General features: G+C 43.0%; 1 protein-coding gene across 4 annotated transcripts in view; it reads right to left on the bottom strand.

Moving 5' to 3' along the window:
* COL15A1 (collagen type XV alpha 1 chain) overlaps positions 1-25,781 on the bottom strand; it is a 124,910-nt gene that overhangs the window by 7,243 nt on the left and 91,886 nt on the right. For 2 of the 4 annotated variants that reach the window (XR_014503946.1, XM_083407468.1), the window contains exons 23-37: positions 23,116-23,178; positions 22,427-22,462; positions 20,374-20,436; positions 19,041-19,118; positions 18,841-18,876; positions 17,396-17,449; positions 17,246-17,305; positions 15,898-15,966; positions 14,135-14,176; positions 11,658-11,697; positions 10,076-10,153; positions 7,259-7,305; positions 5,374-5,484; positions 3,683-3,827; positions 3,088-3,152 (exon numbers count right to left, since the gene is read on the bottom strand). Coding sequence is in view for 3 of the 4 variants with exons in the window: in XM_083407468.1 (XP_083263594.1) it covers positions 3,088-3,152; positions 3,683-3,827; positions 5,374-5,484; positions 7,259-7,305; positions 10,076-10,153; positions 11,658-11,697; positions 14,135-14,176; positions 15,898-15,966; positions 17,246-17,305; positions 17,396-17,449; positions 18,841-18,876; positions 19,041-19,118; positions 20,374-20,436; positions 22,427-22,462; positions 23,116-23,178 (987 nt within the window). In the remaining variant the exon portion in view is untranslated. The remainder of the gene's footprint in view (positions 1-3,087; positions 3,153-3,682; positions 3,828-5,373; positions 5,485-7,258; positions 7,306-10,075; positions 10,154-11,657; positions 11,698-14,134; positions 14,177-15,897; positions 15,967-17,245; positions 17,306-17,395; positions 17,450-18,840; positions 18,877-19,040; positions 19,119-20,373; positions 20,437-22,426; positions 22,463-23,115; positions 23,179-25,781) is intronic. The other 2 variants (XM_083407469.1, XM_083407470.1) reach the window with 2 other exon arrangements.

Below are 25,781 nucleotides of genomic sequence, written 5' to 3'. Positions count from 1 at the left end.
ACTCCTAGATCCTTTTCACATGTACTGCTCTCAAGCCAGGTGTCACCCATCTTGTATTTGTGCCTCTCATTTTTTTTGCCCAAGTGCAATACTTTACATTTCTCCCTGTTAAAATTCATCTTGTTTGTTTTGGCCCAGTTCTCTAATCTGTCAAGGTCGTTTTGAAGTGTGATCCTGTCTTCTGGGGTGTTAGCCACCCCTCCCAGTTTGGTGTCATCTGCAAATTTGATCAGGATGCCCTTGAGTCCATCATCCAAGTCGTTGATAAAGATGTTGAATAAGACCGGGCCCAAAACAGAACCCTGTGGCACCCCACTAGTCACTCTTCTCCAGGATGAAGAGGAACCATTGATGAGCACCCTTTGGGTCCGGTCAGTCAGCCAGTTACAAATCCACTGAGTGGTAGCATAGTCAAGACCGCATTTTACCAGCTTCTTTACAAGAATATCATGGGGCACCTTGTCAAATGCCTTGCTGAAATCAAGGTAGACTACATCCACTGCGTTCCCTTCATCTACCAGGCTTGTAATTCTGTCAAAAAATGAGATCAGGTTAGTCTGACATGACTTATTTTTCAGAAATCCATGCTGACTATTGGTGATCACAGCATTCCTTTCTAGGTGCTCACAGATTGTTTGCTTAATGATCTGCTCCAGAATCTTCCCTGGTATTGATGTTAGACTGACTGGGCGGTAATTATTTGGGTCCTCTCTTTTCCCCTTTTTGAAAATAGGGACAACATTTGCCCTCCTCCAGTCTGCCGGGACTTCGCCTGTTCTCCAGGACTTCTCAAAGATGACTGCCAGTGGTTCTGAGATCACATCTGCCAGTTCTTTTAATACTCTTGGATGCAGTTCATCTGGCCCTGGAGACTTGAATACATCTAAACTAGCCAAGTATTCTTGTACTATCTCCTTAGTTATTCTGGGCTGTGTTTCCTCTGCTGAATCATTTCCTCCAAATTCTTCAGGTCGGGCATTGATGGCAGCATCATATATTCATATACAATGATATGTCTCCTTTTTCCTCTTCCTAGCTTTTGAAACAAGGTTAGAGATATATTAAACCACAGTCGCAAGGCTGTGGATGTGTTACAGCTACACTAAAATCAAAGGTCACCCTTAAAGATTGCAAGTGATGGGACTGAACTGACAACAAGAATAATGCTGTCCTTCAGCTTAGTTTAGTTTTTATTTTATCTGTATTGCTGGAAGTTTCGCAACCTTTCCAGATGAAGAGATGAATGTTTGGCAAGAAGACTAAAGAGTAGCTACCCTGGATTTTAAAGATCAAAATACTTTAACCTTACTGCTGTAAGGTTAACCAACAGAAATACGTTTCTTTTTACTGTTTAGTTCATGACGCATAAAGTTAAAGGGACCCCTGACTATTAGGTCCAGTCGTGGACAACTCTGGGGTTACGGGGCTCATCTCGCTTTATTGGCCGAGGGAGCTGGCGTACAGCTTCCGGGTCATGTGGCCATCTACTTTGTCATTTCTTGAAAAATAAAATGTTTCACTCCTTGTAGATATTTGAATCATATCCTTCTTTAAAGAACAAAAAAGTCACCCAAATTATATGTTCTTTTGATTCTTCTTAGATGCAAAAATCATGTATTTCCAGATCAGATGTTTAGCAGTCCCAATGTGATTGAGGAAGCCTACAGGGCAGCCTGTGACCTTGCAACATGGAGGGACTGGTTGTATGAACTGGCAGGACCTCAATACACACAGCTGCCACCATTTGCATGATTGCAGCATGTATTTCTTGAACCGTTACATTAACAGAGATTGCAATTGAAATGTTTAAGCCACTCTTCACTGACAGTGCTTCATACAACAATGTTGTTGTGTAATCACTGTTGGCGTAATGTGATCAATGAGTCATGTCTTGAGGAGCATATCCCCCATGTCTGTAAGTGTGTCAGGTGTACTGGGTTAGCACAGCAACAGCAGCAGGGTTGAGTGTAGGACTTGCTGAATAATTCACTCTCCCATTGGTTCAGGAAATGTGCCTACGTGTAGAGATGGGTCTCTCTCCCCCCCCCCCCCACCTTTGGCGATCACTCATAGCAGAGTAAGATTGTCTTCCATGAATATGGTCTTAACAGTCTGTCTGTAAGTGACTGTGGAGGTCAATCCACACATCCTTCCACAGGGGGGACATAGGTCTCCGGGTGGGAGTTGATCAAGGTGAATGGTTTGCCAAATGTGCCTTCCTCTTAGCTCGTTTCTCCTTTTTGCCCTGAGTTTGTGCTTCTTCAAAGTCCACGACGCCTTTGGTAAAGGCTGTTCTCCAACTGGAGTGCTCGCAGGCCAGTGTTTCCCAGTTATCAATGCCCATACTACATTTTTAAAGATTTGCCTTGAGAACATCTTTAAACCTCTTTTGTTTAAAGAGAGATGGGTATAATACTCTCTAGGGCATTGCTTTCATTATGGTTCTGTCCTGTCCTGTTTGCTGTCAGGGCCTGACTCTGAATCTGTGAGAGTCAGGGGTAGAGACTGGGTTTTACATTGCAGCATTAGCTAGGATGGGGAGAGTGTTAGTGAATCTCTCTGTAATATGTATCTTTACTTCAAAGACCTTTCTAGAGCAGGTAGTAGCATAGCTGTCAACGTTTCCCCTTATTAAAGGGAAATTCCTTTATTCCGAATAGGATTCCTCGCAAGAAAAGGGAAAAGTTGACAGCTATGGGTAGTAGTGGTTAGTAGTCTTGTGTTGGGAGACAATAAACACTTTGTTACTTTGAACCGTGCAGGGGAGGAGTTTTTCCCTTAATTGGGGACTCTGAATGAAGATGTTCTGCTGTGAGCAGGAAATCTCTGAAGGCTCCTCTGCTGATACATCACATGGGTTGAAGTGTGGTGAACTACAGACTGACTTCCACAAATCACCAACAATCACTGCTGAGTTGCAAGCCTACTATCAACCCTGTGTGTCCTTGCAGATTATCATGTTGGGACCACCAAGCAACTGAGGCGGCTCATACCCAAGGTCAGTCTAACTTGTTTTTGTCTGAATTAATATTTCTATTGCACTGAAAGTTTTAGGAAGCTCTTAAAGAGACAGATACATGTTCTTACCAAGTTCCTGGTCCCAGGTAATCCAGGTTCTCCAGGAGGTCCTGGTGGGCCTGGAACAGCTGCTGCTTAAGTAAAAGAAAACCACGGTATATATTATTATCTCCTTTAAAGACACTGAGTATATTACTGCCTGTCCGGAAGATGCCGGCAGCAGCAGTACCTACAAGTTAACACCGCCTACAAGTTAAGAGTTGTTGGTTTACAACATACAAGCCCTTTGCGTTGCCTCGGATATTTTCATCAGGAGATTTTAGCTCTAGACCTGGTGCAGGTTGCTTTGGAGTAAGCTATAAAACAGGTGGTGGCTGGTGACTGGCGTTTTGGCATCAGCAGTCTCTGGGAAAGAACAGATATGAACTGACAGATAGAGCCAGACTAGACGTTTGGTGAAACACCTTGGTTTTTAGAACTGGAACTAACTGTACCATTCTTGGATCCAGGCCCTTTGCCCCCTCCACAATTCAGCCACCAAGTGCAGAGGTAAAATATGCAAAAGCAAAGAAAGCTGTCTGCTTGGGAGGCAAATATTTATGCCAATTCATGTTCATGTCCACACAGGTGCGCCAGGCAGAAAGGAGACATCTATGTGACGTACCTGAGCCATATATTGATGGAGGCCCTGGTGGGCCAGGAGGTCCTGGTGGGCCAGGAGGTCCAACTGGTCCAAATCCTGGAGGGCCAGGTAGTCCAGGTACCCCGGGGGGGCCTCTAGGCCCAACCACGGTGTCTCCTTTTGGTCCCTATTAAAGAAAACAACACTTCAGTCAACCAATCTCCTCAAGGGATTGTTATAGTAAATGCTGCAGCTGCAACAGAGGAAAAGGAACCAACGCGATCAGAGATTTTCCAAGGACTGGAATAAATTTACAGAATATATCAAAAATGTATGTGAGGAGCAACTAACGCTTGTTTGCTTTCAAGAAGCTTTGTGAAAAAGACTGATTGAAATGTTGTTTGAAAAATAGGTTAAAATTAAGAGAGGTAAAGTGCAACATAAAATTAAGAAATGTGAGATGTAGTGATAATATGGAGAATTGTCAGATAGGTTGAGGGAAGTCCAAAAGATGTTTATGTATAAGGCAAATGTCAAATTTGGATAAAATGTATATTGGAAATTGAATAAAAATTAATCATAAAAAACAAAAAACAAAACACAAAACACAGAGGAATAGCGCTGATACCTGCAGTAGGCACCTATGTCCATAAAAGTCGGAACATTTTGGGGGCTTTTATGTGTCAAACCTCATTCTATAGCATTACAGAAGTACGTTCCATCACATCCACCTGGAGTCTGAAGCCCATGCAAAGTTTCACCATTTTAATGACAACTATGCCAGAGTGGCGCTGTGGTCTAAACCACTGAGCCTCTTGGGCTTGCCAATCGGAAGGTCACCCGCGTCCCTCCATTAGAAATAATTGTTATAATTTAAAGACATATTAATGCGATACCTCTCACCATAGTGCAGAAGACTGTGAGCAAGCTCAGGGCCTGCCCATACTTCCACTTGTCCCATGCCTAGGAAGCACAGATCCAATGGGTTTGTCCCTTGGCCCTGCTCCATTCCCAGGGAAAACCCACTCTTTAGTTCTAAGTCAGAGCAAACAGTAATCCGGGGAAAACCTGACCCAAATTGCCATTTGCTCCGATTGAGTGTTAAAGAGCTGTAAGCAGCAGGACAAGATGATTAGCCCTCAGTCTGCTGTCCAGGTGCTAAATGTCAATGGCAAATTTAAATTCCCTTCAGAGGACATCTTCTGGTAGCAGACAGTCCTCTGTAAAGTAGGACACACGACCATCCTTTTCATAAGTAGGGCAGATACAGAGCTTATGTTTCATTAAACTAGGTAAACTCTACACTGAGAGGCAGTGGGATTATGTGCTACTTGCTCTCAGTACAATTAACATTTGCTGTAATGCCTAAATGATGTGCACAGACATAGACTCTTGTGCACATATTTCTGGTAAAGTACCTTACCACTCAGAATTAAAAGTTGCTGGGGGCCAGGGAGTGATGAGCATCAGGCATGTAAGATTCCACATACATAGGGTGGTTCCCAACTGGGTTTTACTCAGAATAGGCCCGTTGAAATGAATTTACCTAAGTAAGTCATGTCTATTAATCTCAATGGGCCTACTCTGAGTTGAATAATAGCCACACAAGGAATGTGGGCTGTAAGGCAAATACATGTAATTCCGGGACGGGTCAGATAGTCCCAATTTTTTTTTAAAAAAAGACATTAATCAATAAATGACGGGACCATTTATTAGACAGAAGGAAGGCTTACCACTGGTCCTGGTCTTCCTGGGAGTCCTGGAGGTCCTGACATAAAAAAGCCTCCATTTGGTTCTCCTTTTTCTCCTTTGAGGCCAACTTCTCCATTGACTCCTTTCTCACCCTAAAAAGAAAAAAAATGACCTAACATTTGTACAAACCTAAGAGATTACTTTATTGACTTGATACAAAGCTTGAGTGTGCTTTGGAGTACAGTGGAACCTCGGGTTACATACACTTCAGATTACATACACTTCAGGTTACAGACTCTGCTAACCCAGAAATATTACCTTGGGTTAAGAACTTTGCCTCAGGATGAGAACAGAAATTGTGCTCTGGCGGCGCGGCGGCAGCAGGAGGCCCCAGGTTAAGTTCGGACCTCCGGAACGAATTAAGTACTTAACCCGAGGTACCACTGTATATTTTTGTATGAGCTGATATAAAGGAAGGAAGTAATGGTCAGTTGTACTGTAGATCTAGAACTCTGAAAGCCTGCTCATGTACCAAAACATTATGGTCACATCTCCACCATATATTTAAAGCATATTTACTTCTCCCTTTAGATAATACCTGTTCAACCATGTATGTGTAAATAAGGAAAAAGGAAAGAAAGAAAGAAAGAAAGAAAGAAAGAAAGAAAGAAAGAAAGAGAGAGAGAGACATTTTATTGGGATATCGTTATATAAAATATGTATAGGGAGGGACCTTAAATTGTGGCCATGGGTTATTGTTATTGTTTGTTATTATAGTAGGTATTTTTGTGTTTTTATATTGTAAACCTTCCTGTGATCTTTGGAGGAAGGGTGGTATAGAAATTTAATAAATAATAATAAACTGTAATTTAGAGCAGAGGCTTAGTTCCATCAGAGAAAATTTATGTATTACTATATCTTACTGAATAGTAATATATAATAATACATACTATGTATTTATTGTGAAATACAAATATTTCCTGCTGGTGATATAAAACAGTATTATGGACAGAAAGTACTACTTGCACTTTGACATGCTTTTGAACTGCTAGGTGGGCAGGAGCAGGGACTGAGCAACGGGAGCTCATCCCGTAGTAGGGATTTGAACCGCCGACCTTCTGATCGGCAAGCCCTAGGCTCTGTGGTTTAGACCACAGCGCCACCCGCATCCCATAAGTGTGGATAGGTATACACATTTTCATTATTTGAATGGCAGAGGTCTGGGCCTTTGGAATCCATTTGAAGATTTAGATTATGATTCAGGCTCAAGACAACGCATATAGGAGCATCTTATTTAATCCTCACAATGACACTGTTTAGGTAGGTTAGCCCAAGAGTCGATGCTGTACCCACAACCTATAAGTGAGTGGGGATTTGAATGTAGATATTGCCTACCCAAATCCACTGCTCTACACCACATCTGAAAAGGGAAGCAAAAATGTGGTATCTATGCCTGCTAAATCATCTGAGCAGTAGTGGGCTAATGGTGTGTTGGGGGAAGAGGACCACAAATGAAGAAGAGTTAGAGAAGCAATCTCTGTACCTTGGCAGAGACGTCTCACAGCAAACACCATCAATGTCAAGGTGCATATAATGTTATCGGTACCAAGGCAGGCCGCCAAGGAGCTCCACACATCTATAGCATTTGAATAAGTGCTAGCCAGGCTATAACTTCTCTTCAAATCCTTCCACTCATATGTCACTATGTTTCTGCCAAGGGGAAGGTGCCGGCTGTCACGGCACTGCATAGTCTGAGAGAAACAGGTACCCTCTTTGGATTGGAAAGGGGAAACTCTATGAAAAACACAGCCAGCGTGCACGTAGCAACTATTATGCTGAAAATTCACAAATAATTGCCTCTAAAAATCAGACAATGTGCTGGTACTTTATTAAGGCAGAATTCAGCTGTCAACGGGAAAGAATTACCTTCATGATGTTTAACTGGCTAAAATAAGTTGATGGCAGAGGAGGACCTGGAAAGTAAAGGAAATAATTTTATGAATTTTCTGTTTCTATTAAGTCCACACAGATCTATGAAGCAGAGTGAGGCGGCAGCCTCAGGTGGCGGAGTCCAAGGGGCAGCCCCCAGTTCCAGACAAGCGGTTGTGGCTGTAGCTTCCAGGTTCTGGGAAGATCTCACGAGAATCCTGTGAGATCTTGCCACAAGCCACTGCTGCCCACTCCCCTGTCACTGCCAGAGAAGCAAGGAGAAATAGCCGTGTGAAAGTGCACCCCACTCTTCCCACCCATTTGTAGCAGATCCAACTGCTCTGGCTACCAATTGCGGCGGATCCCACCTATGTATACTCTAAATATAACCACCACGGGTTATCATATGCTTTTTGTGTGAAGGTAAACTTAGGCCGAAGTTGAACAAACAAGCAAAGATGTATTTTGCAGAACAAAGCTGATAAAAGAAAGGATGTGTCAGAGATAATGTTCTTTCAGGAAACAGTCAGCCTATTCATAATTATACTAAATTTAGTGGATGTTACAAGCTTCTAAACAAGGCAGTAAACGCACAGCTTCTTTTAAATGTCAGTTGCTTAATTCAGTTATTACTCCTCAGTTAGGTGTTACAGGTTTCTAGGCTAGGTGGTAAATGTTTCGCTTATTTCCAGTTATTTCACTTCAGTTCCTTAGCCTGGTTTTTGCATAGGTATTACAGATTAATACTTTGGTTCTTAACATGGTGGTACTCTTTGTCAGTTACTCAACCTTCTATCAAAGACACTCCTGAGGTACTTTGAATAGTATTACAGACACAGGTGATCCTCACATCCACTAGCAGAGGAAGAGGGGGGTGGGGGAAGCGCCATCCTGGAGGGGTGCCATCGTGGCTGCCCCCCCCCGCCTGCACCACACCCCTGGGATGCGTGCTACCCATCCCTCCACCTGCTCTCCACCCCCTGATGCCAGAGCATGAAGCTCCGTCACTGCAAACACCCCTTTTAACTGGTCTGGTAATCTTCTCTTTCTAGAAGATGTCTCCCCTCCTGACTGGGATGAGACCCAAGTAGACGGTATCCTCACAGCTCCTACTTCTCCTGCTCAAACTCAGCCTTTAAGTTAACTCCTGTCTCAATGTTCTCACAAGACACTAAACATTATCTTCCAATCTAAGCTCAGTCTCCTTTCTCCGGCTGCAGCTATTTTCCTCAGAGTGGATGTCACACACAGAGACCAGAACTAGCTCTCCCTCCAGCTCTCTCTTAAAAATATCTGAACCCACTGTCAGAAATGGCTCCTTTTATTCTCCTTTCCAAAGTGCTGGCTCCACCCTCCTTTGACCAGCAGTCTTGGTAGCCAATCAGAGAGAGACTCCAGCCTTCTGGTGGAGCTTGGAGGCCCTGCATCTCCAGACTCTGGTCTGGCTCAGCTGTCCGTCACACAGTGGCTTCTGAGTTCCAGTGAGATCTTGCTGGAACTTGGAAGCTGCAGGGCTTGGGAGGAAGAGGGTATAAGAGATAAGATATCTATAAGATATCTGGTATAAGATAGCTCTCTTTCTCCTTTCCACTCACTTCTGATTTCTTACACTGAGATCTAACTCCTTCGCCTGGAGACTACGAGAAGAAAGCTAAAGCCCTAGGAGTAACCCCAAGTCCTCAAGGAAAGAGGAGCCTTGACAAGCAACCAGCATAATTCCCTGTTTCATATCATTCAGATGTTCTGAGCGTTTTCTTTCTCATAAATCAATATATTGTTTATTGTTAAAGACAACTGGCAACCATAGTCAGATGTGGTGAAAATTGTCTCTATAGAAACTAGCCTCAACAGGCCCTTTTCTAGTTCCTCCTGTTTACTTCTCCACTCCAAGACTTGCTTATGATGTGACAAGAATCCTTGAAAACACAAACCTGTCCTGTCCCTCAAGAATGTGTGACTTTTCCATACCAGAAAGAAAGTCGAGGCCACGGAAGATGGTGATAAATTGTCTAAATGAGAATTCAGCTATGCAGAAAGTGATCCAGTTTACCTAGAAACACTGAAATTTACTATTCATGTTAAGCAGAACTGGGCTGTGTGTGTGTGTGTGTGTGTGTGTGTGTAAGTGTGTAAAATGCATTGTTACAGGTATTTTACATCCACCTCTGCACATTCCCATAGTTAACAATGATGTTGAGAACTAATCCTTCTTTTGTTCCAATTTTTTTTTAAAAAAGCTTGGGATTTATGAAAAGGAAGTATCTCTGGTTTGTTGAATATACTTGAATTTTGTATTCTCCATTCCCCTTTTCTCTCTCCATGTTTGCTTTGGTTAGTTGCTTGGTTATTTTAAAGAAAACTGTATAAAACTAAATCAAAAGCAGTAATGAAAAACATTTAGTCTTCCCAGTTTTATGGATATGGTGTGGACTTCCTTCTAGCATACTCTCATGCATCATCACCTTGAAAAGCAAACACACACACACATTAAATTCCCTAATCAGCTTGGGGCAAATTCTGCAAAATTATTCTCAGTGGAGAGGGAAATTGCGATCAGTAGTTTCAGGTTTGACTGCAGTTGTTTGTGTTTTCATAGAAGGAAAAACGGAAAATAAAATGTGTAACTTTACTTTGTCTGCCTTGCCAGCTTCTTGGGGATTCCGACTGACCCTGGGATCATTGATTTGTTTTTCTTCTTATTATGTATTTTGCATTTTTTTTATATTGTAATTTTATGTTATGAACCACCCTGTGATCTATGGATGAAGGGTGGTATACAAATATAATAATAAAAAATAATAAAAAATAAAATACCTGGTGGCCCTGGTGGGCCTCTGTCTCCTTTTTCACCTTTGATGACTGGTGGACCGCTTACACTCCAGGAACCTGCTTCTAGAAAATATTTACATGGGGGGGGGGGCAGGTCAGAAATGCACAGCAGGTGGCATCCGCAGTATGAGAAACAGAAAGCAGACTTCCACAAAGTTTTGCTTGCTATCCAGATTTTAACTCTCCAGTATTTCTAGCGTGACGTCCTTAAAATGCAGCACCCTGGTCCCTTCCAAGGCTGGCCCAAATCAAAAGGCAGTGAAGAGGGTAGCCTGCTACAAAGCACAGTGATACTTCCAGTTACGAACAGGATCCGTTCCGGAGGTCCGGCCGCATCCTGAAAACTTCATAACTAGAGGCACTCTTCTGCGCATGCGCACACAGTGAAACCCTTTTTCACCTTTGATGGCTGGTGGACCACTTAAACTTCAGGAACCTGCTTCTAGAAAATATTTACATGGGGGTGGGGTCACTTCCGGGTTTGCCGCATTTGCAACCTGAATTTTACGTATCCAGAGGGATACGCAAGCAGAGGTACGACTGCATAACTGCTGCAAATGTCTCTCGCCTCTCCCTACTCCTCCCCGTCTTTCTTGAATTGTATTGCTGTCTTTCCTCCTCTGACTGCGGAGAGAAGTGTCCTCCACAGATATAGGAAGCAATATATATATACCCCACCTACCAACCAAAGTTATTGAGGCAGCCTACAATATATTTAAAACACAATAAATTAGTGCCCCCACATGCTGGCAGGGTCTAAGTGGTCCATGCCAGTTATTTCAACTGCTAGCTAAGAACTCATGAGCACTTTCGCCTTGCATGGAGCAAAACAAACTGTCACAAACACACACTTCCATCATCCTTCTGAAGCCAGTTTCATGTGCAAGCGCCTAGTCCACACTAAGCTCAAGAACGATTGTGAGAACAGCAGGTCTTTCTCTGAGATAACTGAGCCATCTTAAACCCCATGAGAATAAGCTCAGGGAAAAAGCCACAGTAATACTGATTGCAGAAGGGCACAAAGTGATTGTCTGAAGTCATTTCCGAAGGGCAGTCAATCAAACTCAGGCTTGACCCCTGCATTCATGAGCCCATCACTTTGTGACCTTGGCTTTCTTGTTCACTACACTATAATGCAGTGTCCTAATTTACATGAAGTTTTGATGCATGGAGGTTTAGGAAACTGGAACATTGTTGTTAGTATGGGATTGGGACCATGTCATATGAACTTCATTGTAATTCAGACTGTTAGCTGAAGTCGTTGGCTTTGGAGTCACTAACCAGCGCTGAAACCTTCTGAATTGGTGATGGATGAATGGATATCTTCCTCATTTCCAATCCTTCTCTGGAAATAATCATGCCTCTGGGACCTGATCAAAATCCATTTTTGACTAGACTCAAGCCAGGATGGTCTGGAGTCTGGTCTTAAATGGATTCATGGGATGAGGAGAGAGAGACCTCTCTAATCCATCACCCACCACCATCCCACTCCATTTTGGACTTTGAAAATAACTCTCTCATTGCATCACTAGAACTTACAACTAGGCCCCATTACCAACAAACTTACCATCGGCCACTTTTGGGTGTCCAGGATGAGGGGTGTCTGCCTGCACAGATAGAGAGCAAATATATTCAAAATGCAAATAACGTAAGTGCCTTACAGATTTCTCTATGCTGCATCTTTGACGAAACTCCTAGCCCTAGTACACAAGCACAGCTCACACTGTTAGTAGCAGCCTTGCTTTATGTAAAATGTATTGGAATATCAAAGCACTAATGCCCTAATGCCTGAACATCAGCTGGTCAGGGTCTGTCTAGTGTCATGTTCTTTGACATGTCTTTGACATGTAGCATATATTCTTGCCATTCCAAGAAAATTCTACATGCCAGGTTAGAACATGAGTTGCCAGCCTTTTTGTGATCATGGTATTTCCCTTGCCAGCCTTTTTGAGTCAGTGGGCACTTCTGGAATTCTGAGAAAGTGCAGTGGGTGCTGGTCACAAACGAGCTTCTGTGGGGACATGGTAAAACATATAAATGAGCAGGAAAAGAGACAGGATCACAAAACGGTGCAGACATACTCCATGTGAATGGAAAAACGGGAGCTACATCAGCCACCACCACACTTGCTGAGAGAGATAAGTTTGTTGCCCTTTTCTTGGTTCATATTGGAAGAGAAGGTGCATCTCTATTCCTGACATCCAGTGAAATATGGACAATGTAGGAGAGGCTGAGGCAGTGCAAACAGGACCTGAGCAGGATGAGCAAAGAGTCACTTGTGAATTGTGGATTTCTGAAGGGATATTTACTGAGATCTGTTGCGGGTACCAAAGGAGGTAGAGGCCGACATTGTTGGCAACCCAGTGATGTTAGAGAAGTCCAGTTGAGGCACTATGATTACTCTGGTTTAGCATCACAGTTCATTTGAGATCAGAATGTGGATTTTAAAACAAGAGGTTGTGTCTGCACTTCTATCGCTAATTATATCAAATTGATAGATGCTTCTCTTCAAAACACACCACCTGGCATACTTTCTCCAGTGGTGCTAGTTTCCCAATCTGAACCACTTTGGAAGATGCTGTTGGCCCCAAAGGGGGAAAGATATAGGGCAGGTACCATATGGCTCCCTGAAATCCATCTTTAACTGGAGATTTCAGGGACAGAAGCAGGACATTCCATTTTCTTACAGCTCTTTCCTGAGATGTGACCAAGCCCCACAGCAAATGATATCAACAGAACTTTGATGGGCAACATAATACAGATGAGGCAGTGCATGGATTTGTTTTGCTGTACCGGGTTGCATATGTTAACATTAATGTTTCCTTTCAACAGAGTGTTTTTAAACGGACAGGTATTTAAAAGTAAAAGTAAATTATATTTTAAAATGAAGTTTGACAACAGACAACTAAAACACAAAGTATCTCCTAAATCACTGTCCCTTACTCCACTGCTTTCAAGGACAATGTGCTGCCAAGACAGTGGTAAGCAACCTTTTTGGCTGTCAGGTCTGCTTACGGCAGTGGGTGGTGGGTTGGTGGCTACACAGTCACATACATGCGCACCTACATGTACTCTTCCAGCTCTCACTCACATGCACACTTTAAACATTCCCACTCCACTCCCAGTGAAGGCACACACGTAATCTGTACGTCCTTGATGCAGCTAAGATCATTGTCTGTAGCAGCCTGGGCTACATGGGGAGTACTGTACTGAGAACGCAGCTTAAACCTTAAAAAGGTTTGTTGCCATGCTGCTGTTCTCTTCTTCCCCTGCCCTGCCCCCAAGGGCTCCTAGGTAAAGGTAAAGGGACCCCTGACCATTAGGTCCAGTTGTGGCCGACTCTGGGGCGCTCATCTCGCTTTACTGGCCGAGGGAGCCAGCATACAGCTTCCGGGTCATGTGGCCAGCATGACTAAGCCGCTTCTGGAGAACCAGAGCAGCACACAGAAACGCCGTTTACCTTCCCGCTGGAGCGGCACCTATTTATCTACTTGCACTTTGACGTGCTTTCGAACTGCTAGGTTGGCAGGAGCAGGGACCAAGCAACGGGAGCTCACCCCATTGCAGGGATTCAAACCGCCGACCTTCTGATCGGCAAGTCCTAGGCTCTGTGGTTTAACCCACAGCGTCACCCACGTCCCCCAAGGGCTCCTGCTGCAGCCTAAATCACAGCACAGAAACAGGAGTCCTTTCCCCACTGTGCAGCTGATGGGGGAATCAATAGGGGAAAGGGGGTGGGGTTTCCTGGGGGCTTCTCAGGCCACACCTAGAGTGGCCAAGGGTGGCTTGGAGGCTGCCGACATGTGTTTTAAGACAAGGGTATGCAGTACCGGCACCCTTTTTTTCCCTAGAAGAAAAGCACTGCAGATAATTACTTCATCACCGCTATCTGTGACCTTAACCATTTGGTCCTGCCTTGAAAGCACTCATGCAGCATGCGGTGTTATTAGGGCAGGTGCTGATGAAGCAACAGACAAGAACAAAAAGCATATAAAGCACATATGTTTATCCAGGGAAAATGGATAGATACTGTAAATAACTCACTGTTGTCTTGCACTGAGGCCTGGGAGAAATTGGAAAAACTGTCTGTTCAGAAATTGGAGGAAAATAAATACAGTAACTATTTAATTATTTCTAAAAGCAATATATTAATAAAAGTGTAAGACCACGCTCCTCACCAAAGCACTTTTTTTTGGGGGGGGGGTATTTTTCTCTAAATCATTTTGGGATGGTTTTTCAGTCTGTATGTTGAAAATGTATATGCTAGGGTACTTCTAGTAATTTTTTAAAGACCAAGCCACACACCAGAGGCCAAGAGAAATCCACTTGGGGAGTATTTTGGAGCAGAGAAACTGCCAACTCCCTGCTTCTGATGCTGATTCTTTGCTTATCAGTTGTTCCCTCCTGATGTGGCTTTTAATACTAAATATCCGGTCCTTTCAAATTACACTTACTTATCCCCTGTCTTATTTTCATGGAATTCAAGATGGCTACAGTTACACACATTCACCTTACAGTAATCAGATGGGCAAATCTGCTAAAAACTGCCAGCATTTTAGTGCACATTTTTACTATGCAAGTTTGCTTAATATACACATTTTTCATGTGGTTTCCCCTCCTTTCACCAATGTATTATTATTTGTTTAAAAATGCATTTCCCGCTAATACACACATTATGTGGTTGGAAAACTGCATCACAAAGTTCTTTTGAGAAGTGAAAATTTTGAAGGAAAGCTGTGTCTCATTCTTTGTTTGTTTGGGGAGCTGAATCAGGTGGGTTCACATTCAAATGCAAACCGAATCAAATTTCTTCCCGGATCTTCAGTAGTGAGCATTCTGTTGGAAATGTCAGGATGCAGCTCAGCTTGTGTTAAAGGCAGGCAAGTCTCTGTGGGGATAGAATAGATAGTGGAGCCCCAAGCTTCCTATACTGTCTTTCTGAACTCACCTGTGCTAACCTTTCCTCAGGTGCAAGTCTGATACTCTCAAGGTTGCTGACCTCCTTTCCTCCTCCTCCTCTCTCCACCTTTTCATAATACCCATGGATAAACTCCTATTTGACACAACTGTGTTTAAGAGGAAGTATCCAGTTGATAACTGTGGAACAGACTCCCTCAGAAGATAGTGGACTCTCCATTGGAGGCTTTTAAGCAGACACTGGATGGACACCTGTCATGGATGTTTTACTTGATATTCCTGCAATGCAGGGGGTTGGACTAGATGACCCTAAGGAGCCCTTCCAACTCTACAATTCTATTATTCCACGATTCTATGCTTCTTTGTCTCTTTCTCTCCTGTAGAGGTGAAGGAGCGAGTATGGCTCTTTGCATCTCTACTTTAGTTAGCTGGAATTGTGATCCTTCCTACACAACATGTATTATTCCCTGTAATAAACTTAGCTTTCTTATTTTCCATACTCGGATTGCGTCCAGGGCAAAGTGTACCTCTCCAAGAGAGGATTCAATTCAAGCTTCTGCTGATGCATTTAAACTGCAAATGCCACCGCTTTCCACAACAACCTCGAAAAGATCCCCGCTTAGCTGTCTAGCTGCATTTTCAAAACAACATTCTAGCTCTGAAAACTATCACACCAATAATTTATCATGTTGGAGTTCTTTGTGTCCAGCAGTAGCAAGCCCCTGGGAAGTTCACAACTAGAGCAAAATAAAGACAAATAACCGATGCCCCTAGCATCTGACAACCGGAGCCTCTGAAGATGGCAGCTGCATTGAAGTGTCTAAAAAATTCCCTTAGTATTTTTCAATTTGTACAGAGCCAAATGAGATGACAAATGTGGATGGACTTACTCCTTTAATGAAAACTACACGGCCTGGGGGTCCTGGGGGCCCAGGTAATCCACGCACACCAGGAGGCCCCTAGAAAGATAAAAGCAGGAAAAGCATCAGGGATTGTTTTCCAGCAAAGGCCAGGGCCGGCCTCACCACTGTGTGATGCATTTCAATATAGCATGTCAACACATTTCCTGATCTTAGTGCTAACTTTTTTATTGTCTGGTGGTGTTTCTGAACATACAAGTGTTCACAGTAGGTCTTAATCTTGTGAGAAATCCCTTTAGATGTTGTCTTTAAAAAGTAGGGCTGCAGATTCTGATATGTGCTCGTGATCTGATCTGGGTCATGATACACCTGGATCGAACCAGGTGGTTTTGAATGGGAATTATACGGATTCCTACCCCATCTCTACCCAGAGGGGGAGGTAGCTGTGCACCTGGGGGCAGGGCTAGCCGTCTGCAGGGGCAGGGTGAGCGTCCCAGGGGGGCGGGGCGGCAATGTCACCCCCCTCAGGGATGACACCTGGGCGGATCGCACCCACCACACCCCCTTCCCCCGGCAGTGTCTCTACCAGCACCAGTTGAATCCCACTCATCCAGGTGGCAGAATCACCTGCTAAAAGCAGCTCTGTTCTGGCGCTAAAGTGAGTACCTAGGAGGACACAACTCAGACCAACTCCTCCCAGCTTGCCCACCCAAGACTCAGTTGTGGACACTGGTCTCCTCATCCACTAACAAGCAATAAATGAGGAAGATTTTATTGCAACCCAACCTGACTCTAAGATATAGAGCCAGCACGCCCAAGGACTGCCTGCTAAGGCAACCACAAACACTGGCTGGGGAGTAATCACATTACCCAGGGCATCCCACACACTCCTACACAGTTCATAACCCACCCACCCTGTTCATAACTAAAGACCCTGCTAATTTGGCAGTGTTTGAAACACCCAATCGACCTTGTGATTGCTACAAGACAGGCCACATTAAAAGCAAAACAAAACAAAGAACACAGCACAACCTCACCCTTTAGGGGTAAGGCCTCACTATACATGTCAGGGAGCGTTTCCAAACAAATCATCCCTTCACCTCTATTGTGTCTCTTGTATAACCCCTGGCAATTGGTTTCAGAAGTAAACAGAAGTATCCTCTGAACATTGGCAACCATATCTTCCGAGAATGGGTTATCATAGCCCTTTCGACTAATTTGACTAATCCCCTTTTAAAGCCACACAAGCCAGTGCCTATATAAAAAGGAATTTCCTCTTAATTAATTCATGCATGGAATAGAGCTTCCTTTTGCTTGTTACGAGTATAGTTGCATCTTCTTAAACTGTTAATAAGAACTTCATTTCTGTAGAACTTACATATAATGTTACACCCCGTTCACCTTTTATGCCTTTTTTCCCATTCAGGCCAGGACGCCCCTGAAAGGCAGATAACAGCACATAAATGCTTTATGCCATAATAAAAAGAATTTTAAAATACCCCTCTTCCCAAAAAAGAAATATACGCACTGGCCGACCGGGGAAACCAAGTTCTCCTTTAAGTCCTGAAGGTCCAGGGGGCCCCTAAAGACAAAAAGAAGTATTACAAACAGAGAGAAAGAAAAACAGAACAAATGCCTATATATGTGCAGTGCGCTTTATTGGAAATAAAGCCATTTTTTAATGCCTCTGCCACACATTTATAGCTAATAATGAATTTGTATGTTCAATGTACATTAATACATTTGTACTAGTATGTTCAATATTGTTTGTATTTTATCTTTATTTTAAAGTTTCTTTTAAAAAGTTGAGAATCAGAGGCAATCCAGGAAAAGCTCTTCAAATACACTATAGGAATTACTGGGGCATTCTGCTTACATTTTTTTGTAGGGTTGCTTGAATATGTTTGCTTTTAAAAGTCAGCCTACCACATTTGCACTTTCTGACTCAATATGTGGACTGAAACACAACCATCCTTTGAAATCTGTCCTTTTCAAAAAAGAACCATTTGTATTATTTTCATTAACATTGCAAACAACGAACATGACCGCACAAGGTTATTTCAGGTTATAACTACAGCAAGAAGAGCACCACCAGTGTCCTGTTGTGAGCACTCTGCGCTCATGCATGTGAAGAGTCATCTTATCGTAGGGATCCTGTGTCTCATGCGTTACTCTACTTTCAGGGAGCTCTCATGGGAAGACTGGGGATGTAGAGTATATCACAAATATTCTGGGAAAAGATTTTTGACACCATCTCTTCCATCATGGGCCAGAAATGGAAGCCTGCCCTGTCCTTAGCCCCATTATCCCTGGACACAAACCATGGGGCTGAGGCCAATGACCTAGTGTTCTTTTTGTTGACAGCAGTGTGACTGGCTGCTGCTTGTCACTTTGAAGCCGAATTGGCGCCACTAATGGAGACATAACCATCTCTTGTATTTTAATATTTTGTTGGAAGCTGCTGAGACTGGCTAGGGAAACCTAGCCAGATAGGAGGGGTATAAATAAATTATTATTATTATTATTATTATTATTATTATTATTATTATTATTATTAATGGAATTTTGCAATGCAATTCTACAGCCAATCTGTGCATACAAAAATGCATATATGAGGATAAAGGGTGTATAAATGTGTGACATTTGGTGAAAGAATGCACTACATATGGGAAAATGTATTTGCAAAATTTGTATATTGGGCAAGATTGCATAGAAAAATGTCTATTAGTTGAAATTTGCACTAAAGTGCTGACAAAAAACAGGCTGGTTTCAGAAGAATGCTATGTTTTCACATATATAGAAATGTATTTTTAACGGGTCTAGGTTTCTAATAGAACTTTGCTTTTTATCATTATAATTCCTTCCACATAGTTCATTCCTTTCTTCACTTTTCTACCGTCACTTTGAAATATTTCTCGCTCTCTCCAATAGCAAAAGGTGCATGAACTGATTTTTAAAAATTAATAAGCTTACCATTGGCCCAACTGGTCCTGTTACTCCAGGTTCACCCTGTGAGAAAAAGGGTATTATTATTATTATTATTATTATTATTATTATTATTATTATATACCACCCTATACCCACAGGTCTCAGGGCATTCCTTAAAGAGCATACATTCTCTTCTATGGGACAGAGAGAGCAGAAGCATGCAAAAAACAAGCCAACAAATTTACCTTCTCTCCTGGTCTTCTTATCACTTCTGTCAATGATTCAGCTGAAGCAAAGATGGCTCCCGGCTCACCCTTTTCACCCTACAAAAATCACATTATTCATTGCTGCGATATTTCATTGTTCCTCCAAGGTTTGATGTTTACATTTATCTGGCGTACATAAATCTATCAGATGAATTTGCTGCTTTATTGACTTATACCAAGAGCTGACATGAATCTGACTTCAAATAGCATCTTCCGAATGAGAAATAAACCAATGGTTGGATGTACAGGGATCAGTTCGCAGATGTGGGTCCCAGATCTGGAAAAGTTGAAAACTAACAAGGGAACAATTCACAATGCCCCATTGTTATCCTTGGATCCTGGAATGTGCTGCTAGATCCTGTGATAGGAATTTCATGGTATTAGATAGATGGTAATGTTCATAACTGCACATACACAGATCAACACAGGAAGACCAACCTGGAACCATTTTGATTCTTAAACTGACCAAATCCTTTCTCTGCAAGGTTAAACTGGAAAAGCCTCCCCATTGTCTCTTTCCTCACAAATCTTGTCTCCAGGATATGTCTGTTTGAATAAGGTGTGACCTGGCCCAGGAAATAAGTATTTTAACACTACAAAAGAATGGCCAGGCACCCCAGGCAATCCAATCAAGTAACTTGCCAGACAAGAGATAAACTGTGACAAGGAGAAAAACAACATTTAAATTTCTGATGTAGGTGGGATGTATCTGAGGGGTGGTCTTAGGTTACACCCCTTCTGTGATGTATGCATAATGTTTCTGGGGGTGGTCCTGATCTAGAGAATGGGAATTTCAAAGGTCTTTATAAGCCCTTGCACGGCAATTTTGGGGGCCCTCTTCCTCTCCTGCGTGTGAGGGGAGTACCCTGTTGCAACAGATCAATAAAGATCAAGCTTCCTAGCTGCTTTGCTTCTCAATATTCTCTGGTTGGCCTCTGTTATTTTCTCCTACCAATAGGGAACCTATGTAAGGACTCTATATGGGCTCTTGGATACCCCATAAGGGGAAAGGGCATATTTTTATTTACAACAATCCATAGCCCCGAATTACAATTGTGTGGTTCCACCTTTTTTCAACTTCCCAGAAGAAATTGCTTATTGGATTACCGTTTTGTAAAGGGAAGCTTCATCTCCACCACATTTAAAGGAAATATGACAAACCCTGCAAACCAAATTCTTGAGGTCTCAGGTTGCCAAGATGTCTTGAGCTCATCTTTGAATATACAAGAGGAAATCATCCCTAACAGTTCCAAAACATGCTGGTAACCACCTCACATTTCTAAACTGGTCTCCTGCCTGCTTTCCTTTTTACCTGCTTTCCTTTCTCTCCTGGTGAACCAGGAAGTCCAGTGTCTCCTTTTGGTCCCCTGGGGCCCTAGGGAAAAAAAAGTAGACTTTCTATAAGCAGGCTTATTATGATTAGGTAACTTCCGCATGTTGCCAAATATGATTAACATCTGATTGTTTTTAGGACAACAGCAGACCTGTATGCAAAACTGGGTCTGCTGACAAATCTCCACGGAGCCATGGTCATGGCTGGGGAGGGGACATGGGCATCTGCTGGGATTGGGAGAGGTGAAGGGAGCCAGGGAAGGAACTGAGGGCATCAGCAGTGGGTGGAAAGTGGGTCTGGATGCTGTGTCCACCCACAGAGGGACAGTCAGCCAGCCTATCCAATGAGAACCAAGGGAGGGGTAGACCTGGAATGCAGGTTTCTCAGAGGCTACATGTACTCAGGTGTCATCATCATTCACAAGGTCTACCAGAAATAGTAGGTATGTTTGTAGTATTTACTTTGCCCTCCCCCTAGAAAAATTCCTGTGGATGTCCATGGGAGGGGGGTGATTTAAAGTGCAGAATGGGGGAGTGGGAGCCAGATGCTGCCCCTGCCCTCATCACTGCCCATACTATTTCAGCCCTTTCCCTCCTCTACCAGTGTCCTTTTTACAGGTAACTCTAGCTGTGGTCAGGCATCCCACTGAACACGATACATAAAATCAGGGGAAGGCTCCAGGTCTTCACTCCAGCCCTGTCCCAAGCATCCCCAGGGTGTGGGCTGCTCTTCATACCTGTCTGCAATTAGCATGGAAGCCTGAAATGGGTTTAAATGTGTGTGAATGAGCATACCCAGAAGCTCTCCCTGTGATTCGGAATCCTGATTCCCAGTGCATTCAGAAAAGTCTGAAGAGCAAAGCCTGAGAGGTTTCGGGTGGGGCTTGCCTATATCTCTCTGCTCCCAGCCCTGATTTTATGCATTGTGTGTTTGTGACATCACTACCAAGAACGGGGAAATTCCACTCCGCTTTGGGGATATTTGAGGGATGTGATCATGTAGGGGGAGCAGCATGAGCTTTTCACATCAGTGTTCCCTGCCTCCAGGGCATGTGATCCACTCATTCAAAAGTGATGTGGGAACAGTTACATAACTCCCACACAAATTATGAATCAGCCTACATAAAGACCAAATAGGTTAACGGAAACAGGTAGGCCCAGAGGTGTCAGCTTGTGAGGACATCACACTCTGAAATTGCATATGTGAGCATCTTGACTCCCTCCATAAGTCAGGCAGAAGATTCCCAGGTTTTGGGAAGGAGGCACCAGGGGAACATTTAGGGGACTAGCCTAGTCCCGCCTTGTTGGATCACGCCTTCTCCTAGCAGCAAATACATGTCCTGCTGGAGCCAACATACCCACTGGCCATGCCAGCAGCCGGGGACACCTTCAGTAAGTGAAGGAGGGCTGTGCGTGCATAGCTGTACACAAGGAGGTCTCATCTGTGTGAGTGGTGGACCTGCTTGGCCAAGGTTTCCACTTGTCTGTGCATCTTCATGTGGGGACGCCTTCTTCACACGGTTGACAAGTGCTCATCCACCTGTGGCCAGCAGGTGTGTCCATGTTGGGGCCTGAGGATTGCAACATGTTCCCCATCCCTCAGCCGCATTTGGAGCAGAAGGCCTGAAGAGAGCTCAACACTTAATCTGAGCCTCTGGAAATGTTACAAAAGGAGCATGATGGCAATAGACACCATCCCAGTTTCATTTCCCCAATGATTTATGTGAAATGCTCTTATCTGATGACTGCAAGCAAGACAAAAACCATCTGACTGGAACTTGCTGAAGTCGTCATGTAGAAGAATCAAAGCAGTATCACTTGGTCAGAACTGAAACTTATTCTCAAAGCCGCCACTGGAATCCTGCAGTACAATGTCTGGTTTTACTCAGATTTATGTGATTTTCTCATTTTATTATTAGGACCTTAGAGTTTGTTGGGCATTATACGCTTTGTGCACCATGACAAGTGCTAAAACATTAATAGCAATTACATTACATGTTTACTGATTCAGAAACTGGGTATATGGTACTTACAGGAAATCCTGGCAGGCCGGGCCTACCGTCTGGACCCTGTAAAATGCAATGACAAAGCAGGTGAAGATGTTTCACTGTGATTAGGTGTCCCTGCTGTTTGTGGATGCCATTTCATTTTGAACTGCATTTAAAACATTGGACAACTTTCTAAATACAGCTGTCTGAGTAGCAGAATCCAAGGCTTAAGTTTCAGAAGCTAACAGTCACTGTTAATTACTTGAAAAATATTTCTGGTCTACAGAGACACACATCCTTTAGGAAACATGGCAGACTTAATATGCTGGTTTGCAGGTGTTACTATAGTTGCTAAAAAGTCTTTGCGATATTTTACATTTTGCTATTCATCTTGCTCAGCAGTCAAACTGCATCAGAACCAGCAAGTTTGCAACCATTGTTTTGATTTGTGGGAACTGTAAGTTGTGTGGAAATACTTTTCCATATGATAGAAACATATCATACAGGCCTGCAATGCTTAGTTGATGTGTAAATTAGAGATTACTATGATTATATTCTGTTATATTGGATGAATCAAGATGTGTACTTAGGGCTGTTGTCATATGACACAGTGAAGTCCAAAGAAGTTGGTAGAAGCAGCATATTTCTATGTGAGGATCAGAGAAAAATGTTTTGGGAGTTTACTTTAACCAAGGCATGGTTTTATCTAGCACAACAGAATAGAACATACTCACTGGAGGCCCAACAAGTCCTTTGATTCTCGTAATGTTAAAACTTTCATCTGAAGCATTTAGTGACTAAAAGAGAGAGAGAGAGAGAGAGAGAGAGAGAGAGAGAAGCAGGCAAAATGCCAAACATTAATAGTTTCTCTAGAACATCCACCAATTTCTAGAAATATTGGAGAAAAATGAAATGTTCTACTAATTTTATCTAAGATGCAGAAAGGTAAGCAGGTCATCAAAAGCATACACTGTTTTTCTACCCCTCTCCTTCAAGCATTATTTATTTTCTTGCACTCCAGCAAGAAGTGTATGACACAGGAGAATAAGGAAAGGGAGATTTGCACTAGATAGTCAGACAGAGGAATCCACAGGCCTGCTGCTGCTGCAGCTTATATTGCTATTGCGATGAACCCCTATAATATGATGTCACTCTCTTTTTTTACTAGAGCTGGGCTGAAGAAACTCCCCAAGCAGCTGGACAGACATGGGTGTGGCAAACCCCCCCCCCCAAAACCTCCTGTGTGCTGGCAGCCTGTCATAATCCCTTATGGGGGATCCCTCATTAAAAAGGGGGGGATTGGCCATTAGAACTCTGATCCATCACAAGAGTAAAGATTGCTTCCTGCTATCCACTACATGCCTCTGCTGTGAGCAACCACCATAATGGAAGGAGCGAAGGTGCATTTAAAAATACGCAGTAAGCACATACCAGGGAGACACATTTGACCAAGGCTCTCTGGTGTGTTCATTGTGCTTTTTTCACCCACACATCTCCTTTCCAAATGCTGCATTTAGCAAAATGGAATTTGTCTTTACCATAATGTCCAAAGTCTGTTTCAGGGGCCTAACCGGCCCCCCCGGTCTGTTTAATCCCTGTGGCAGTTTATTTCCTGGGGTAAAATCCTAAAAAAAAAAACCCTCAACAACTTCAACCCCCCAAAAAGCTCAAAAACTTCAATCTCAAAGAAAGCTCAACAACTATGGGGTAAAATACAGTGGTACCTCGCAAGACGAAAAACTCGCAAGACGAAAGAGTTTTTTGTTTTTTGAGTTGCTTCGCAAGACGAATTTCCCTATGGTCTTGCGCCTTTTTCTTAAAACCGTCAATGCATTTCCTATGGGAAACCGTGCTTCGCAAGACGAAAAATTCACAAGACGAAAAAACTCGCAGAACGAATTAATTTCGTCTTGCGAGGCACCACTGTAATAAAAAAGCTCAACAACTTCAATCCCATCAACTTTGGTCGGCCGTTTGGTCAGCCCTCATGGCCCTTCACTTTATCAAATCTGGCCCTCTTTGAAAAAAGTTTGGACACCACTGCTTGAAAAGTGAAGTAACATCATGGGCTGGTGCAGAGAGAATGCCCCTAAAGCTCTTTAACCATTGTTCATAAGTTCCTTCCCCTATCCGCTTCCCTTTCTGGTGCAAACATCTACAGGATTTACCAAATGCGCTTTGCTGTTCATTTTATGTTTTGCAACCTGCTTCATTAGCATTAACCACAGTAATAGGGGAATCTGTGTGTGAGATGAGGGACTGGAACATGCAATATGGCAGGGTAATTTTCCATCAATATTGGTTAATTTCATCAGAGAAAGGCCCACTTGAACTCCATTACGGCAATGAAAAAGCTACATGGTTTTGCTTATGCAGTATTTGCTGCCAAGGCAACATGCCACATTCTCTGCATCGAGCATAACAGTCACTGGTGAAGTCAAGAGATGTGGCTTTGTATTATTTATAATATTTATGAGATGTCTCAAAATAATTTCTCTAGGTGTCTTACTTTTATAATAAAACATACCAATAAAACCATATTATTGCTTGGCTTCCCTCTACTTCTATGCCTCAATGGAATATAAACTCTCAATATCTGACTTCATCTCTAGATGTTGAAGCAATTTGCTTTTCATATAAGAAGAAATTCCCATGGGTAATTTCAAAAAAAACTTTCAGGTTTCAAACTAGCTCACATGGGCTCACCGGAGAATTGAAACATAGTTCAGTCAAATGTTAGACATCTTTATTTCTGCACATATTGGTAACAAACATGCTTTCCAGAATGCTTCAGCAGGAAAGCTTGAAGAAGTAGTTTGTTCTGTATTTTAGATTATGTAGCAGAACCGAAGGTAGCTAAAAAATAGTGTTCTTGTTGTTTCTAATTTGGGGATGCAGTTTTGCTTACTTAGAGGATTATGGGGTGGTCTGAGGGCTGCCCTTTAGAGTCTGGAGCTGCTGCTTTTTTTACAGTTAAAACATTTCCTTCCCTCACAGATATTAGCTTCTTCAAGAAACTAGAAAGCCTGGCTGGTCAATGACAACCAACAGCAACTAACTGGGAGAGATGGTGCTTTTTGGAAAGGTGCTTTTGTTCTTCACAGGGCTACTGAATGTCCAAATAGAGGTATGTGCCTATGGAGAAGGTGTACGAGTCTGGTGCGATGTAAGGCATCCACATATATATGCAGAGTCCTTAAACCCCACAAACAATTAGGGTAAGCAAAAGAAAAGGACACCACTTTTGCTTCCTCTGTTGTGCGACTTGAGTCTTGTTCTTTAGCTCACTCATAAGTAAACCGAATCTTTTTGAGTCAAGCCAGTAAGGCAGCCTCCCCAACTTCTGCTGGGCTGGCCATGATGGCTGAGGATAATGGGAGCTGTAGTCCAACAACAACAT

Source organism: Podarcis tiliguerta, assembly GCF_965153285.1.
Source record: "Podarcis tiliguerta genome assembly, chromosome: 13".
NCBI lineage: Eukaryota > Metazoa > Chordata > Lepidosauria > Squamata > Lacertidae > Podarcis > Podarcis tiliguerta.
Note: the sequence above shows the minus strand (reverse complement) of the source record. Positions and strands in the feature narration are given on the sequence as shown.